The sequence below is a fragment of the Fringilla coelebs genome, assembly GCF_963513975.1.
Source record: "Fringilla coelebs genome assembly, chromosome: 25".
NCBI classification, from domain to species: domain Eukaryota; kingdom Metazoa; phylum Chordata; class Aves; order Passeriformes; family Fringillidae; genus Fringilla; species Fringilla coelebs.
The window spans coordinates 4,241,738-4,258,659 of record NC_140051.1 but is presented as its reverse complement, the minus strand read 5'-3'; the positions used below and the strand labels follow the sequence as shown (position 1 = coordinate 4,258,659).

General features: G+C 51.5%; 3 protein-coding genes across 3 annotated transcripts in view; 2 read left to right on the top strand and 1 right to left on the bottom strand.

Annotated features, from left to right (window-relative positions):
• Positions 1-7,781, bottom strand: part of NCAPD3 (non-SMC condensin II complex subunit D3) — a gene marked incomplete at its 5' end in the record, with an annotated part of 36,706 nt that extends 28,925 nt beyond the window's left edge. The window contains 10 exons of the mRNA XM_084221534.1: positions 128-250; positions 532-604; positions 1,283-1,416; positions 3,984-4,071; positions 4,362-4,423; positions 4,925-5,098; positions 5,185-5,360; positions 6,151-6,313; positions 6,974-7,128; positions 7,721-7,781. Of these exons, the coding sequence (XP_084077660.1) occupies positions 128-250; positions 532-604; positions 1,283-1,416; positions 3,984-4,071; positions 4,362-4,423; positions 4,925-5,098; positions 5,185-5,360; positions 6,151-6,313; positions 6,974-7,128; positions 7,721-7,781 (1,209 nt within the window). The remainder of the gene's footprint in view (positions 1-127; positions 251-531; positions 605-1,282; positions 1,417-3,983; positions 4,072-4,361; positions 4,424-4,924; positions 5,099-5,184; positions 5,361-6,150; positions 6,314-6,973; positions 7,129-7,720) is intronic.
• JAM3 (junctional adhesion molecule 3) overlaps positions 1-16,922 on the top strand; it is a 132,959-nt gene that overhangs the window by 63,401 nt on the left and 52,636 nt on the right. The window lies entirely within an intron of this gene.
• On the top strand, positions 8,140-16,600 carry VPS26B (VPS26 retromer complex component B). The gene is made up of 6 exons (XM_084221485.1): positions 8,140-8,465; positions 12,010-12,166; positions 13,652-13,816; positions 14,646-14,821; positions 15,454-15,596; positions 16,354-16,600. Exons 1-6 carry the CDS (start codon positions 8,243-8,245, stop codon positions 16,498-16,500), a joined length of 1,011 nt encoding a protein of 336 aa, XP_084077611.1. The 5' UTR covers positions 8,140-8,242; the 3' UTR covers positions 16,501-16,600.

Below are 16,922 nucleotides of genomic sequence, written 5' to 3'. Positions count from 1 at the left end.
CACACGAGGCGCTCTGTTAATGGAAGTGAACACTGAGTCTTCTTGCCTCTGGGTACCAGCAGTGACAGAGCTATTCAGTGCTGAGACTGAACCCTTCATCTCCAAAGCATCAAGGAAATGCACTTACTTTGGTGAGTGAGTATTTATAAAGCCAAGCGATGAATTCAGCGAACTCTGCACAGGGGAGTTTGTCCAGCAGGGTCACCAGGGCCTGGGCAGCGTAGGTGCGATAATCAGCCTTGTCTGGGACCTGAAAGACAAGGCCAGGGCACCCTGTGATACTCCACTGCTCTGCTCTCAATGCCAGACAGGCATTTCAGGGCTTAAGAGAAGTGGTTTTTTATTTAATGAGCTGATATGCTCCCATTCAACAATAGTGAGAATCATCACAGCTTCCTCAGTCACTACTTCACCATCACACGTTTTCATTCCTTAGAAAAGATTGTGAAAACAGATTTCCTAAACTATTAATGATGTTCCAATGTATGCACACAAGTCCTCCAGCCCCAGAAGTAGCAGAGCTTGGCATACCTTGGTACAGATATGTTGGAGCAAGGTTCGCAGAACAGGATAAACAGCTTCCTTCAGCTCATCCACCAGAGAACTGCACAGGGGGGAGAGAGAGAGAGAAGCAGATTTTAACAAAGCTAGTTTATAACAGAGGAAAAGTCAAGGACATTCCTTTTGGAATGCCTTTGAGAAGTCAGGAAAAGTGGCCATGATTCTGGAATCATGAGTGCAGCAGATATGCTCAGAGAACCATCCTTGCTTCCCACCTTAACCTGGCTTTGCAGGCACAAAATAATTTCTTCCCACACTTTTCTAACAAGTAGAAGGGTAACATGAAAAGCTTCTTTGTTCTCAATCTACTTTTATATGTTGTCTGGGGATCTCTGCACAAACTACACTTCCAACAACATGGATCCCCAACAGGGGGAATAAACACAGGCAAAACACATCATTAAGCAGGAGAGAGCAAGAACTACAGAGGAATGAGATCCATGCTAATCTTTCATTTCCTTCACAATTCTCTGTAGTTAAACACAAGACCTGAAAAACTGACACAAAGCAAAATACAGAAAATAGGTCCTTTCCACAGCACCTTCTTCCCCCTCTGCCAGCAAGCTGGGTAAATTCCCATTCCAGACATTTTAATTAAACCTCATTTGCACAAACAACTTCAAAGCCAGTGCCAGATTGTCTCATCCCTTTATCACCTCAACAGCAAAGCAAAGGCACGCCAGAAGAAAGGAGCAGCCATGCTCAGAGCTCTGAATGTCACCTGATGAATTTCACAGCCTGGCTCCTGGTGCTGGTCACAGCTGATGTGATGGGAAGGGCCTCATGCCTGGAGCCCCCACGGCTCTCCACCATCAGAATGACGCTGAGGAGCCGCTGGAACACACATCGAAGGGTCTGCAAAGAAGGGGTGATAGCCAGGCTGTGTGCCATGGATAGGCACTCCAGGGCCATCAAATAATTCTGAATCAAGCTTAGAACCAAACAGCAGCACAGGTTAAAGCATGAATAATAATAAAGCATGAAACCATCAGAATGATGCCGAGGAGCCGCTGGAACACACATCGAAGGGTCTGCAAAGAAGGGGTGATAGCCAGGCTGTGTGCCATGGATAGATAGGCACTCCAGGGTCATCAAATAATTCTGAATCAAGCTTAGAACCAAACAGCAGCATGAATAAATATAATAATAAAGCACGAAACCATCAGAATGACACTGAGGAGCCGCTGGAACACACATCGAAGGGTCTGCAAAGAAGGGGTGATAGCCAGGCTGTGTGCCATGGATAGGCACTCCAGGGCCATCAAATAATTCTGCCTCAAGCTTAGAACCAAACAGCAGCACAGGTTAAAGCATGAATAAATATAATAATAAAGCATGAAACCATCAGAATGATGCTGAGGAGCCGCTGGAACACACATTGAAGGGTCTGCAAAGAAGGGGTGATTGCCAGGCTCCTTGCCATGGACAGGCACTCCAGGGTCATGAAATAATTCTGAATCAAGCTTAGAACCAAACAGCAGCACAGGTTAAAGCATGAATAATAATAAAGCATGAAACCATCAGAATGATGCTGAGGAGCCGCTGGAACACACATTGAAGGGTCTGCAAGGAAGGGGTGATTGCCAGGCTCCTTGCCATGGATGGGTCTCAGAATCTCTGCTGGTCAGAGTGACTCAGATACATACAAGCTTCTTTTTTCCCAGCCTGGCAGTTGAAGAAGGAGTCAGAACTGTTCTGGTTCTCAAGGCTGTTTATTGTCTCTTATCTATAACATTCTTTCACCACCTTGTTGAGGTCTGTCTGGCAGTCAGTCAGAGGCACTCTGGTGTTATCTTTTATACTAAAAACTACATGTACATTATTTACCATAACTTCCCAATATCCATCACCTGTGTCAGACAGTGAGCTTCTACTCTAAACCAACCCAAAAGTGCCACCATCACCCAGAACATGGAGGCCAAGAAAAAGGGAGAAGGACAAGGCATGCCCATCTTGGGACCCCTGGCCCCCATTCTAAAAACCTCAAATCTATTTTTCACCCTGTGATAAATTCACTATTATTCTACTTAAACTTTTTTGACTTGTAATTCTTCATATAAAGGTTGGTAATTGTTTTTCCATGGGTCAGGATCAAAGGCACAGGGGTCTTGGGCTCTGTGCCAAGGTCTCTGAGCCCCCAGGCAGGGGCTCAAGACATCCAGGACAGCCAGAGGAATTTCCTGGGTTCTGACAGATGGGCACTCCAGGGTCATGAAATAATTCTGAATCAAGCTTAGAACCAAACAGCAGCACAGGTTAAAACATGACTCCTAGCAGAGAAATTCCAAGGGGACACTTTCTAAATACACACAACACCTTTCCTGGCTGTGACGTTCTCATGCAAGCTCAGCAAGGTCTCAGAAGGGCTTTCTGAAAGCATTAACAGCTGCCCTCCAAACAGGACAAAGTGACCCTCCAAAGTCCCCTGTGGACTTTTTTTTTTTTTTTGCCAGAAACATTTGGAGTTTGAGGAAACTCACTGGGTTTTGCACAGGACATGTCTTAAATGCGTGTTTTGTGCTTGAACTCTTGGAGTTGCCTCCCTTGCCTCATGATCCTAACATTCCCTGGTAAGCAGGAGAGGCAGGGAAGATGAGGCAGGTCTGGGAAGGGGAGCGACTGCACCTTGCTGTCACCACAAATGCCAACAGCTCCAAAAAGCTCATGCTGCACTGAGAAACCAAATGGCAGGAACACACAGGCTGATGGAGCTGGGCTGGCTCAGAACACTCAGGAATAACCAGGCTGGTGTGTACCCCAGGCTTCCCTGACCAGACAGCTGCTGATTCCCAGCCTGCAGGCTCAGAACCAGCCCAGGGGATCTCACAGAGTCCCAGACACAGCCTGGGCACACCCAGCCTTCAGCAGCCCCATGCAGAGCAGCAGCACTCAGGTAAGTGGGAGATGCCCCGCTCTGGTGCCAATTTAAACAAATAAAGATGGGAGTTTCTGGCAGAACTGGCTGCTCCACGGTCCCAGAGTGTTCTCTGAACAAGAAGCAGCCCTGCTCAGCCTCACTGAGTGCACAGAGCACTGCACAGCCCAGCCCCTCACACGCTGCCAGGCGGTGCTGCAGCTCCATCTAGCAGGGAATCACAACATTCCAGGCAAAGGCAGCCACCTGGAACTCTCTGCTTTAAGGTTCACAGACCCAATGCCACTGCAGATCTCCTTTGTTTTCAATTCATTTGCCATCAGAGTCAGCAGAGCACGGAATTCACTGCACACAAGTGCAGCAGCAAATAAGGACTGGGGTGGAAAAAACCAATCTTTGCTCTGACCCAGCAAAGGTGGCACAAAGAGGGAAACTGAAGTGAAAAGTAAAAACCATCCAAGCAAAAATGACATGCCAAGAAGGAAAGAAGCAACCACTCTTTTTCCATGCTGCTGTGAGGATGTTAAAGATTCTGTTTAACTTGTACCTTATCCTCTGTGCCATGGAGAGGGGAGCACAGTAAGTGAAGTCCATAATAGGCCAGCTCAGGAATGTACTTGGCTTTATTAACATCCCTAAGGAAAGAAAGCAAAGAGATGTCTTCACCTCTCATCAGAGTAAATATGAGTATTAAAAGAGCTCTTTTAATTTAAGAGCTCATTTAATTTTAAGAGCTCAGTCTTTAAGACCGAGAAACATTCAATATTCACAAGATGCTGTTTGCTGTCAGCATGTGGAACACATTCCAATTATCTTTATGAGAACTTGTCACTTCCATTTTTATATAAACAGAACAACACAAGCACTGAGGGCTTTACTTGTTCATCATATAAACCCTAAGAATTATTAAGAATTGTTTGCTCACATGGCTGCTGAAAACTTGAACTCGTGGAGCACTGGCTCAAAGCTGGTCATCTCAACCAAGACCTGCAAGGGAAGAGAGCCAAGCTGAGCTCAGTGCCCTGAGGGGAGGGTGTGCAGGGCTCTGATGTCTGCAGTCACACCACTAGGTCTAACTTTCACACACCTCCCTTGAACAGAACAAAAGCAGAGCCCAAAGCCCAGAAGTTCCCCCTAGGAACAAGTGGTGGCTGCCCCTGGATCCCTGGAAGAGTCCAAGCCAGGCTGGACAGGGCTTGGAGCAGCCTGCGACAGTGGAAGGTGTCTCTGCCCCATGGCAGGGGGTGGAACAAGATGAGATTTAAGGTCCCTTCCAACCCAAACCCTTCTGACTCCAGGAACAAAACACATGCAAGAGTTCAGCACGAGGCAGACACAGAGCAGGCACCCTGCTCCCACATGTCCCCAGTTCCCATCAGGGACAGGTGACGGAAGGCAGGGCTGACACCTCCTCCGTGTGGAGTGCTCTGCATCCCCAAACAGTCTGTGCTAGGGGACTTAAGGCTCCTCAAGCTGGATCCTTCTTACCTGCACACAGTTCTGCATGCACTGAGGCTTTTCTTTTAGGGAGAACTTGGGCAGAAGCCTCAGGAAGTTTTTCAAAAGAAGGAAGATGGCATTGCGGACTTGGAGAAGATCTTCTGTTGAGAAGTAAACATTCTCATCATCCTCGTCCTTCTCCTCTTCCAGCATCTCTTCCACCTATATTGGCAGAAAAGAGAAACAGCTTGCCAACAATTTGCTTATTACTAGGGATTTGTATCTAAGAGATTGCACAAATATCTCACATTGGAGCTGTCGTTCCTGCACGCTTTCCCTTTCTTTCTGTTCCTTCTGGCATTGGGCTGAGAGCTTTGAGATTGTGCCTTCTTCCTTTTCTTCATCTCTTGAGGCCAGCATTTTGTCAGGGTGTGAAGACATTTATCAAACATCACTTGGTGGAACACCTGGTTGGCTATGCTGCCTGTCCAGAGAAGACAAACATCAGTCCTCTTCCAGACAAGATGCAGAGAGCATCAAACCACCTGGGCATCATGTCCCACTCCTGGAAGTGCTCAGTGCCAGGCTGGAGCAACCTGGCCTAGTGGAAAGTGTCCCTGCTCTGAGATGAGCTTTAAGGTCCCTCCCAGCACAAATCAGTTTGTGGCTCTATGATCCCTCCACAGGTGTTCCAGAGCCTAAGAAAGTTCAAGAGAAGAATGAAGAGCTGCCTGAAGTGCACCAGGCTGATGCACCATCAGCAGTGACACATTCCAGCAGCATCACCAGCTGAATGACCCCTTCCAGCTGCACCCTGGAGATCAGCAAAACCCCAGGGCCTGCTGGAATACAAAGGGATCCAGCTGTGAACTAACCTGCTGGAAACACGCAGCTCCTGGTCATTCTAAACTGATATTTTTGTTTTCACAAACCCATCCAAATGTGCTGCACAGTGAAATGCTCCCTGCTCACAGAGCAGGAACACAAATAAGCTCCTGCCTTGACTGTCAAAGCAGAGGAACCTGTGTGGTTTTAGCTGTGTGCACTCTCCTCTGTCACCCTGTCACAGGACACAGACCTGCACAGGGGCCACCAAACCCCTCTGTGACAGGGGTCCTTACACCGCTCAGCACTCACACCAGCTTGTGAAATCCCCGAGGATTCCAGGGACACCAAGCCAACACCACCACTCATTCCACCTGGAATTGTTACAAACCCGACCCTGCCTGACCTGAGCTGTCCCCAGGCACGAAGAGGAACATTTCAGGGCTCACCTGGGATCTCCAGCAGCAGCAGGTAGAGCCCAGCTGAGTGCAGAGCAAACACCCTCTGCTGTGCGTTGGCTCTTTTCTGCTGGCCCACGTGCACAAAGTGATGCAGCACGGCCACCAGGGCCTGGTGGGACAGGCTGCTCTCAGCAAACAAGGTCCAGACGTTCTGGGGCAAAACAGGAATAGTCAGGAATCCCATAATAACACAGATATCCAAAAGTAGCCATTATTCAGATTTTAACAGGCACTACCATGACCAACTCCCTATGTATTATCTGCTTTAAAATGTGTTCTAATAAGTATAATACACTGTAACTATTAATATCTACAATATATCAATTCTATTAATATTTATAATATATTAATTAATGAATTTTAATTTTAATAATAGTTACTAAAGCAATTTTAATAATTAATGAATTTTAATTATAATAAAGTAAAATTAATTGTTGTTAAATTATAATGATTATTAATTCTAGTAACAGTATGTATCCTTAATATAATAATTATATATATCCTTAATATATATATTAAGAATATATTATATATATCCTTAATATAATTATTATATATTATATGTATAGCATATATATTATATGTATAGCATATATATTATATGTATAGCATATATATAATATAATTATATATATATAACAACTTAATACTAAGATCTATTATTAAAATTTGGGAATAGCTCCCTTCTGAAGCATTCCAGCACACAGAGCAAGAATTGCTTGAATAGTTTTTGAATATTTTGCCAATTTCTAGGCAAGACAGATGTGAAAGAGAGAAGTGAGAGTGGCTGGCTCTGCTCAGGCGATGTCACCTCTCTGCTCTCCTGGTCCCCGGCAGCAAAGGGCGCCAGAGCGCTGTACAGGCGGGTGAAGGTGTCGAGCCCATCGGCCGTGATCTCCTCCGCTATCCAGGGATCCAGAGGCTCGGTCTCCGTGAAATCCAGATCCCACGCCGTGTCCACCCACACTGAGAAATAAAAGAAGTGTTGATAAGCGCCAGGGGTGAGATTTTTCCGAAACACGCGTTTCACCCAAAAATAAGGCTCCAACATAAACACGGAGTGCCCAAATCCAGCGGGACACGGGCGCGCCGAGGCAGCGCTGTCAGCGCCAGGAGATTCCCAATGCCTGGGGTCAGCAGCACCCCGGTAACCGGGGAGAGCCGGAACCGGGACCGGGGAGAGACAGAGGGACCGGGACTGACACCGGCACCGGGACAGAGAGACAGAACGGGAGAGAGACAGAGACCGGCACCGGGACACAGACACCAGCCCTGGGACCGGAATAGAGACCCGGACGGGGACCGAGGCAGGACCGGGAGGAGGACAGAGACCGAGAGAGAGACGGACAGCGGGACAGAGAGACAGAACGGGAGAGAGACAGAGACCGGAACCGGGACAGAAACCGAGACCGGAACAGAGACAGAGGGACAGGGAGCGGGATCGGGAAACAGAGAGACCGAGAGACACAACGACCGAAACCGGAAAAGGGATCGGGAAACCGGCCCCGATCCTAACCCCGGCCCCGATCCCGACCCCGACCCCGACGCCGATCCACACCTGCGGCCAGCTCCGGCAGCCGCCAGCCGCCGAGCGCGCTCCGCAGCCGCTCCGCCGCCATCACGCCACCACCGCCGCCGCCGCCCGACTTCGAACGCGCCAATGGCGGGCGCGGGGCGGCGCGGGCCAATCGCGGCGGGCGCCGCTGCCCCGGAAGGAGCGGGGCGGGCACGGCCAGGCCAGGCCGGGGCGGGGCTGCGTGCGCGGTGCGCGGTGCGCGGTGCGCGGTGCGCGGTGCGCGGTGCGCGGTGCGCGGTGCGCGGTGCGCGGTGCGCGGTGCGCGGTGCGCGGTGCGCGGTGCGCGGTGCGCGGTGCGCGGTGCGCGGGTCCCGCCGCCGCCGCCTCGGCAGCGCTGCCGCATTGCGGCCCCCCCCGCGCCGCCGCCGCCGCCGCCGCTGCTGCCGCCGCCGCCCCGGCTCCTTCCCCGGCGTCGCCGCCGCCCCGCGCAGCCCCGCCCCGGCCGCGATCCGCCAGCGGGGCCGCGGGGTCCGCCCGCGCCGCCCCGCGCCGCATCCCGGGACCATGAGCTTCTTCGGGTTCGGGCAGAGCCCGGAGCTGGAGCTGGTGCTGAGCGACGCCGAGAGCCGGCGGCGGGTGGAGCACAAGACGGAGGAAGGCAAGAAGGAGAAATACTTCCTCTTCTACGACGGCGAGACCGTGTCGGGGCGGGTGGTCCTCACCCTCAAGAACCCCAACAAGCGGCTGGAGCACCAGGGCATCAAAGTGGAGTTCATCGGGCAGATCGGTGAGCGCGGCGGCCTGCGGGCCCGGGTCCCTTCCTGATGCCCCTCGTGGGTGCCGGGAGCAGCGCTGCACCGCACGGTGCCGGGATCCCGCTGGTGCCCGGGTCCAGGGAGGATCACTGCATCCCACAGGTGCCAGGGCTCTGGGGAGCACTGCTGAACCCCACGGTACTGAGATTCCTGCGGGTACCGCGGATCCAGGGAGCATTGCTGGTGCTGAGAGTCCAGGGAGCATCATTGCATCCCATGGTAACCCGCTGGTATGGGGGGTCTGGGGGCATTGCTGTACCCCACAGTGCTGGAATCCCATTGGTACTGGAGGTCTGGGGGCATTGCTGTGCCCCATGGCACTGGGATCCCACTGGTACTGGGGATCTGGTGGCATTGCTGTGCTCCATGGATGGCACTGGGATCCCACTGGTACAGAGGTCTGGGGGCATTGCTGTGCCCCATGGCACTGGGATCCCACTGGTACCGGGGTTATTGCTGTGCCCCATGGGATCCCACTGGTACCAGGGATCTGGGGGCATTGCTGTGCCCCATGGCACTGGGATCCCACTGGTACTGGGGGTCTGGGGGCATTGCTGTGCCCCATGGCACTGGGATCCCACTGGTGTTGAGCTGGTTCCACGCACTCCCAAATGATGCCTGGCTGCACGCAGCATTCCCTTGGCTGCCGGACATTATTCCACCCTCCGAGCTGGGCAGCCTGGCCTGTTCTCCAGGCTCGAGCCCTGGCAGAAGGAAGGGCATTCCAGTCCTTTTCCAGGTCATTGTTCTCCTGTCCTAATTTCTCGCTTCTGCTCGGTCACTGGTTTAGCTCCGAGCCGGGCGCTCTTTGGTTCCGTCCTGCAGCTGCCGGTCAGCCCAGACCTGCTGCCAGCGCCAGCTGCCAGGCCCTGCTCCCCACGCTGCCTGTTCCTGCTCCAGAACTGCCTGCCTGCTTCCCCTGTGTGCCTGCTGATCCTCTTAGGGATGCTGAGGTGCTGATGGGGTGGGTTTTGTCCTTATGTCCCTTTTACCTGGGTGAATCCCCTTTCCCGAGGCTTGCAGGCTCACCTTGGCTGATCCCACCTTCTGCTCCACGCACCCCTGCACGGTTGGTCGGGTGACTTCAAGTTGTTCAAAACTGGTGGTTATCTGTGCGTGTAACCAATTTGGGTTTAATGTTTCCTGCTTTCGAAGGGGAAAAAGGCAGCTGCCACACCCACTCCTCCTTTGGAGCGGAGCTGTCCGTGCTCCACGGACATGCCTTGAGTCCCACAAGCCAAAATAAGTTCAGGATGTTCCTTCCCGTGGCTGCGTGCGAGGCCTCGCATCTGTGGCTCTCTGTGCTTGGCTCTAAACCCCAAAATCACTGCTGGAGCCAGGGGCCTGCAGCCTTTGCATTGCAAATCGTGTGGTGAGGGAACATCAGCAGATTTCCCACCCAGCCCCATGCTGCTGAGTTTTATTGGCTTTGCTTGTGCCTGACTCTGGTTTTTGGAAGGGAAGGGAGTGTGTAAAGGATGGAGTGTAGGTGAGGCTGTTCACCAGGAGCCAGGGTATGAGCTCCTATTGATACAGTTCCCAGTGGAAATTAAGGATGAACTTTGTTTCCTGCTCCACTGTCTCTGCTGTGCTGCCTTGCCTGCAACTCATTCCCTGCTTTGGAAGACTTTTGAGCCGTGCCTGCATGGAATTACTGCTTTGTATGCACATTATTGCCCAAGCAGGGTGTGTTACAGCTGCTGTGGCTGCACGTCAGTCCTTATGCCCCTCAGGCCTTTTTGATAAATCACTGAAGTTTGTTCCACTAATTGCACTTCTCAGTGCTTTCCATCTTGTATTCTGACTTCTTGCTGCCACGAGGTCAGCATGGAGGTGAGACAGTTTAACAGGCAGGGGGACAGGGATGTGAAAGAGGGATGTTTTGCAGGGAAGATGCTCCAGAGCAGGGAGTGCTGGGTCCTGCCTGCTCCCAGGTGAGCACAGAACCCATTCCAGGTGGTTTCACCTCTGGTGGCTGTGGCCTGAGCAAGCCACTGAAATGTTGGTAGGTTATTTTCTCAGTCTGGAAACCTTATAGCTCTGAAAACCTGAAATTACAGCTTATACCTGTTTGACAGGCTGGAGTGTGGGAAACATCACTCTGCTAAAGGCTGCAGGGTGCCAAACATGACCTTCTGAGGTAGCAGAGAACTCAGTGCACTGACATCTGCCTCCCCTTGCTTGTTTGATTTGTGCCTTCTGCATCGTGTGGCACGATGGTCTGGGCTGATTCTTCTCTTTCTGTGGCTGGTTCCTCTTTTTTCTGTTGGCACGTGGCTTCTCCCTGTCACATCAGCGAGCACTTTCCTCTCAGTGGACACACAAATTCAGTGCACAGAGAGAGGTTTGGTTATTTATGTCACCTGCCCAGCCTAAAGGGCTTGGTGACATTTGCTGTTGTGCGTAAGTGAGGGGAGCTCTAGTGCCAAAATTTCCATTAGAGAGATAAGGTGAGCACAGGGCTGTGAGGAACAGACATCACTTAAAAGCTGAAATCTCATTGTGCATCTCAAGGAGGGCTGAACTGCAGCTCCTGAGCACCTCTAATACCTCTCAGAAGCCTCCTCTGCACAGTTTAGTGCTGACACTGAGCTTGTGTGAGGGTGATGGTGTGATGACTTAGGGTTTTGTTTCCTCATGTAAGCAGAAAGGCTTTGCCTTGCAGAAGGACTGTGTGGGTGTCCTGTAGGCACAGGCTCACATGCAGGGCTGGGAAGGGCAGGTTTCATTGATGGTTTGGGTAATCCCAAGCTGTTCATGCAAATTGCAGAGGTTGAAGGGTTTTGTTGCTTTGTCTTGAGGCAGAAAACTCAGTGGAGGTGTGGAGGATTGCTTTCATTAAATGAGGAAACCTGTAGTTTCCTGCTGATGTGGGAGGGTTGTGAGGAAAAGCGAGGCACTGCTGGTCACTTGAGCTGGTTTGAGCAGTGCTTCCAGAGGTGAGAGCTCTTCCCTCACCCTGCTCATGGCCATTAATGTGTTATCCATGGGCTGGAGGATTCAGCTGCCTCCCCACACACAGGGTGGTTGTGCAGCAGGATCAACATTGTCATTTATTCCCTGCTGCAGCTCAAGGCCACTCAAGCTCTTTACTGCCCAAGGATAAGCAGGAGCAGTTGGAATCATCGTGTCCCCTCTGTTTTGCTCTGTCACTGTCTGTTCCAGACAAGCAGTGGTGGCTTTTCCTCCCAGTGGCAATGCCTTTGGCCTGCAATACAGTGCAGAAGATTATTGGAAGGGTTTGCATGAGCTACAGATATTTAATATTGATAATAGGCAACTTGTGCCTCCCCAAGGCAAGTTCTTGATTTATTGTAGTAAAGGAGGCTGTGTGGATCCTGTTTCAGGGGGAAAGTTGTGCCCTGCACCTGGCTCTGATGGAGAGCAGGGAACAAGTGCAGCTCCCCTGGTAGGTTCTGAGTGGTGTTGGAGGAAGGAGTGACCTGGACAAGAGAGTTGCTGAAAATCTCCTGTGTCACATGGGGTTAAGCTTAACCTGGATTTCCATTTTCCTAGAGCTCTACTATGACCGAGGGAACCACCACGAGTTCGTGTCCCTGGTGAAGGACCTGGCCCGGCCTGGGGAATTCACTCAGTCACAAACGTTTGACTTTGAGTTCACACACGTGGAGAAACCTTACGAGTCCTACACGGGGCAGAATGTGAAGCTAAGGTGAGTCCCCTGCCCTGACTCACCCCAGTTCTGCTCTGTGTGAGTGCTGATATTCACTCTGATGATGCAAACCTCCAAATTGATTTTGGGCCCTGAGTTGTAAAAGGCTGCCTTTGAGGTCTTTATTTTACAAGCATGCATCAGGCTCTTTATGAAACTTGTTTTTCCTCTTTTGAGTGACAAGAGAAATCAGCCCCTTTTGAATCAAATACTTGCTAATTTATTTGATAATTCAAAAAATCAAAATAAACTGTTTGGTTTAGTCTCCAGTGGGGATATTTTTGCTGTAATCAGTCTTGTCAACTTTAATTGTGCTCTGTATGCAAACAGATGCTTTGCTGGTGCCTTGTTCATATGTTAGAAATGATATTTCACATTTAGGCACTCAATTGACTCAAAATCCTTTCACTGCCTTCAAAGTGGGGGTTGGAAAAGTCTGAGATCTGCACTGGGAGGTGTGGCTGTGCAGCCTGATGTAATCTTGCAAAAGGGTTTGAACATGTGCAGGCTGTTCCTCACATCCCCAAAATGGGGCTTAGGTAACCTGGGCTCACAAATGCTTGGAAGCTGAGAGGATTCTGCTTTTCCACCTGAAAATTCCCTTCTGCCTTTTCCAGTGGGGGGTGCTGGCTGCTCCAGGGGCATGTACACGTAAAGAGCTGGGGGCTCTTTTGCTGTGGGTTTATTTTGTACAGACCTGGACTAAAAAAGAGCAGTGGAACAGCAAATGACATGGGAAGAGGAGCTTCCTTGCTCTTCTGCTTCCTTGTGGCAATTCTTTGGTTTCCTGTTTATTTCATCCCTTTGGACAATCCCCATTCTCTGTTCTTGAAGTGCTGGCCCTTCTCTCAGCTGGGCATGAGCTGAACTGAGCATCTCACCTTGCCAAGGAGAAAGTTCCAAGCTTCAGTGGGAAAAAGGAACTTTCTCAGTGGATCTGCTGAGTTGATCACACGTTTTATTTAGATTTGCATTGAAATGCATTTCAGCTCTTTACATGGATGTGTGGAGTAAGGATAGTCAGCCCAAGCCCCCCTGGGGCTGTCCCTGCTGTGACCCTGATGGGAGGGGACTGTTTGTGCTGGTGGTCACAGGGATCCCAGGACGAGGGAAGAGATGAGAATCTTGACTCCATGTTTCAGAAGGCTGATTTATTATTTTATGATATATATTATATTAAAAGAAAATTATATATTGAAACTACACTAAAGAAAGTGAAAGGATTTCATCAGAAGGCTAGCAAAGAAAGGAATGAAATGATAATAAAATCTTGTGACTGACCAGAGAGTCCGAGACAGCCGGACTGCGATTGGCCATTAATTAAAAACAACCACATGAGACCAATCAAAACTGCACCTGTTGCATCCCACAGCAGCAGATAATTATTGTTTGCATTTTATTTCTGAGGCCTCTCAGCTTCTTAGGAGAAAAGATCCTAAAGAAAGGATTTTTCATAAAATACGTCCGTGACAACTGTCCCTGCAGGTATTTCCTCCGCGCCACCGTGAGCCGCCGGCTGAACGACGTGGTCAAGGAGATGGACATCGTTGTGCACACACTGAGCACCTACCCCGAGCTCAACTCCTCCATCAAGATGGAAGTGGGCATTGAGGACTGCCTGCACATCGAGTTTGAGTACAACAAGTCCAAGTGAGTGGCTCAGGAGCAGCTGGGGGATCTGGGGACCCTCCTGCTGGGGGTTTCCTCAAAGGAATTCCATGTCCTTGTGCTGCAGAGCTGCTCAGGAGCAGCTGGGGGCTCTGGGGACCCTCCTGCTGGGGGTTTCCTCAAAGGGATTCCATGTCCTTGTGCTGCAGAGTTGCTGGGAGGCAGCTCAGGTCCTCCCTGGTCCGTGGGTTCCTCTCCTTTTCTCACATCTCTGGGTCAAGGAGTGGGAGGCAATGGCTGTGGCTCACTGAGGCTGGAGCACAGCATGAAATTCTTGCTGTAACTTCCCACTGCCTGTATCCAGATCAGTACTTCCAGGTGTCTCCAAAAGGCAATGGTTGCTCCTTTCCAGGCAATACAGCTGAAGTGGGAATTAACTCCAGCAAAGAAGTTGGGAACTTTTAAACTGCTCTTAGTGCATCTTTCCCAGCTGGTGCTGGCAAATCTCCCTGCAAGTGGTGGTTGGACTCAATGATCTCAGGGGTCTTTTCCAACCTAAATGATTCTGTGATTTGGGTTGGTTTTAATTGATGTAAAATAGTGAGTTTGGAGCCTTTGCTCTTACAGGCGCTTCTTGCAGATATTCAGCCTGAAGCAAAGTATTAATTTATCCGCTGGTGCTAAATGTTCTTGTGGGTTTCCAAAAGAGCAGAGGATGGAAGTGAAGGGCTGGTTGCTGGTGGGGGTGGTTGGTTTGCCATCTGCTGGGGATGAGAGCAAAGTGCCTGCCCAGCAAGTTCCTGCACGTCAGCCTGAGCCCTGCTCTGCTGCACAGGGTTTGATCCTGGTGTTTCCTCCCCTCTCGTGCCAGGTACCATTTAAAAGATGTGATTGTGGGGAAGATCTACTTCCTGCTGGTGCGGATCAAGATCAAGCACATGGAGATAGACATCATCAAGAGGGAGACAACGGGCACGGGGCCCAACGTGTACCACGAGAACGACACCATAGCCAAGTACGAGATCATGGACGGGGCACCTGTGAGAGGTGAGAGGGCACAGGGACCCCCAGCACTGCTCTCCTGGAGGATTTTGGGGTGGGAGTATGACTCCTGAAGTACCTTCTGTGTGCTCAGCATCCCATTTCACTGTTGTGGGTTCAGAGCGGGGGATTGATCGGATCCCCTTCCTTCTCCAGTGTGATGAGGGGCAACTTAGACAGAATCAGTTGCAATGACTTAATTCTTTTGATGAAGCAGTGGCAGAACCAGCTATAAATTCACAGTTGGCATGGGCCACCAGCTGGCATTGCTGCAGCTCAGAGCAAAGGTGGTGTTCTTGCTCTGTGCCAATCTCCTGTGCCACTGTTCTTTGCCCAGCAGAGTCACCTGCTAGAGAAAATGTCACCTTACTCATTTTTTCCTGCAGTGCTGTCTTGATGCAGGTCCCAAAAGAGTCCCGTGCTGTTAGAGTGGAGCTGGAATAGCTGTCAGCAAGGGCAGGATCTGGCTGAGGACCGTGCATGCTGGTTTCTGGAGGGAGTTGAGGTCTTCTAGCTCATGTTAGTCCACTTGTGGAAACGGTGACAAAGGTTGTGGCCGTGTGAGTTTGTGTTTTGCTGCTGCTCTCCTGGTTTCTCTCTGCATCCTGTCTGTGCTGACAGCTCTGTGCCCTTCACAGGGGAGTCCATTCCCATCAGGCTCTTTCTGGCTGGCTATGAGCTGACTCCAACCATGAGGGACATCAACAAGAAGTTCTCTGTGCGTTATTACCTCAATCTGGTGCTGATCGATGAGGAGGAGAGGCGCTACTTCAAACAGCAGGTGAGAACCAGAGCTGCCGTTCTCCTTGGACCCATGCATGCTTGATTGGGATGCTTTTGCAAGGACCTGCTGGGAATTTGGGATTCAGCAAGTGGAAGGATAGCCTAGAAGAATGTCCATTTTGGGATTCATCACATGGAAGGATGATCTAGAACAATGTCCACACAGGTCAGATGTGCGTGCTGGTGAGGAGGAGTCTGCCTGGGATACCTTTTCTGCTCAGTGGTGGAGCTTCTGTGCTTCACCTTGTCAGTGGCACTAGGACTCTGGATGTCCTCTGTGTGCCCAGACCCTAGGGAGGAGCTTTCTACCCAAATTTCAGGCAGGCTGTGTTGTGTAACATGGCTGTGGGTGGAACACTGAGCCTGGTTCACCCTGAAGTGTTGGGTGGAGCAGCAGAAGGTCTCAGCAGGTCTCAGCAGAAGGTCCTAGCAGAGGGTCTCTCTCAGCAGAAGGTCTTAGAGGGTCTCAGCAGAGGGTCTCTCTCAGCAGAGGGTCTGTCTCAGCAGGTCTTAGCAGAGGGTCCTAGCAGAGGGTCTCTCTCAGCAGAAGGTCTCAGCAGCTCTCAGCAGAGGGTCCCTCTCAGCAGAGGGTCCCTCTCAGCAGAGGGTCCCTCTCAGCAGAGGGTCCCTCTCAGCAGAGGGTCTCTCTCAGCTGAAGGTCTCAGCAGGTCTCAGCAGAGGGTCTCTCTCAGCAGAGGGTCTCTCTCAGCTGAAGGTCTCAGGAGCCCTGACAAGGCTTTGCTGTGTCCCTGCAGGAGGTGGTGCTGTGGAGGAAAGGGGACATCGTGAGGAAGAGCATGTCCCACCAGGCCGCCATCGCGTCGCAGCGCTTCGAGGGCACGTCCTCGCACGGCGAGGCCAAGGCCCCCGGGCAGCCCGCGGACAACAACGGCCGGCAGTGAGGCCGGGGGGCGCCGGGAGCCCCCCAGCCCCGCGGCACACTGCAGGGACTCACAGAAATAAATACCCGGTTCTGACTTCATTCCTTTCTTCGGAGGACTGGCGGGGTGGGGCGGGGCGGGAGGGCTCGGCCAGCCGGAGCCGAGGTGCCGCGGCGCTGCCCAGTCCGTCCCTGCCTCCGGGGCCACGTCCGAGCTCCTGACCTGCTCCTGATCTGCTCTGTGCCCCGGGGGCTGCGGGGAAGGAGAGAGCGAGCGAAGGCCCAGGCTGCCTGTGGAGGGTGCTTTGGGGCTGTGCAGGATGGATGTTTTCCTTGCCTTTCCGAAATCTCGCCCGGTGATGAGCTGGATGCTAGAGGAGGGATCAGAGACTGTGGCGTGGCCTGCTGGAAATCTTGTGGTGTCATCCCCTCGCTGCTTCCCCT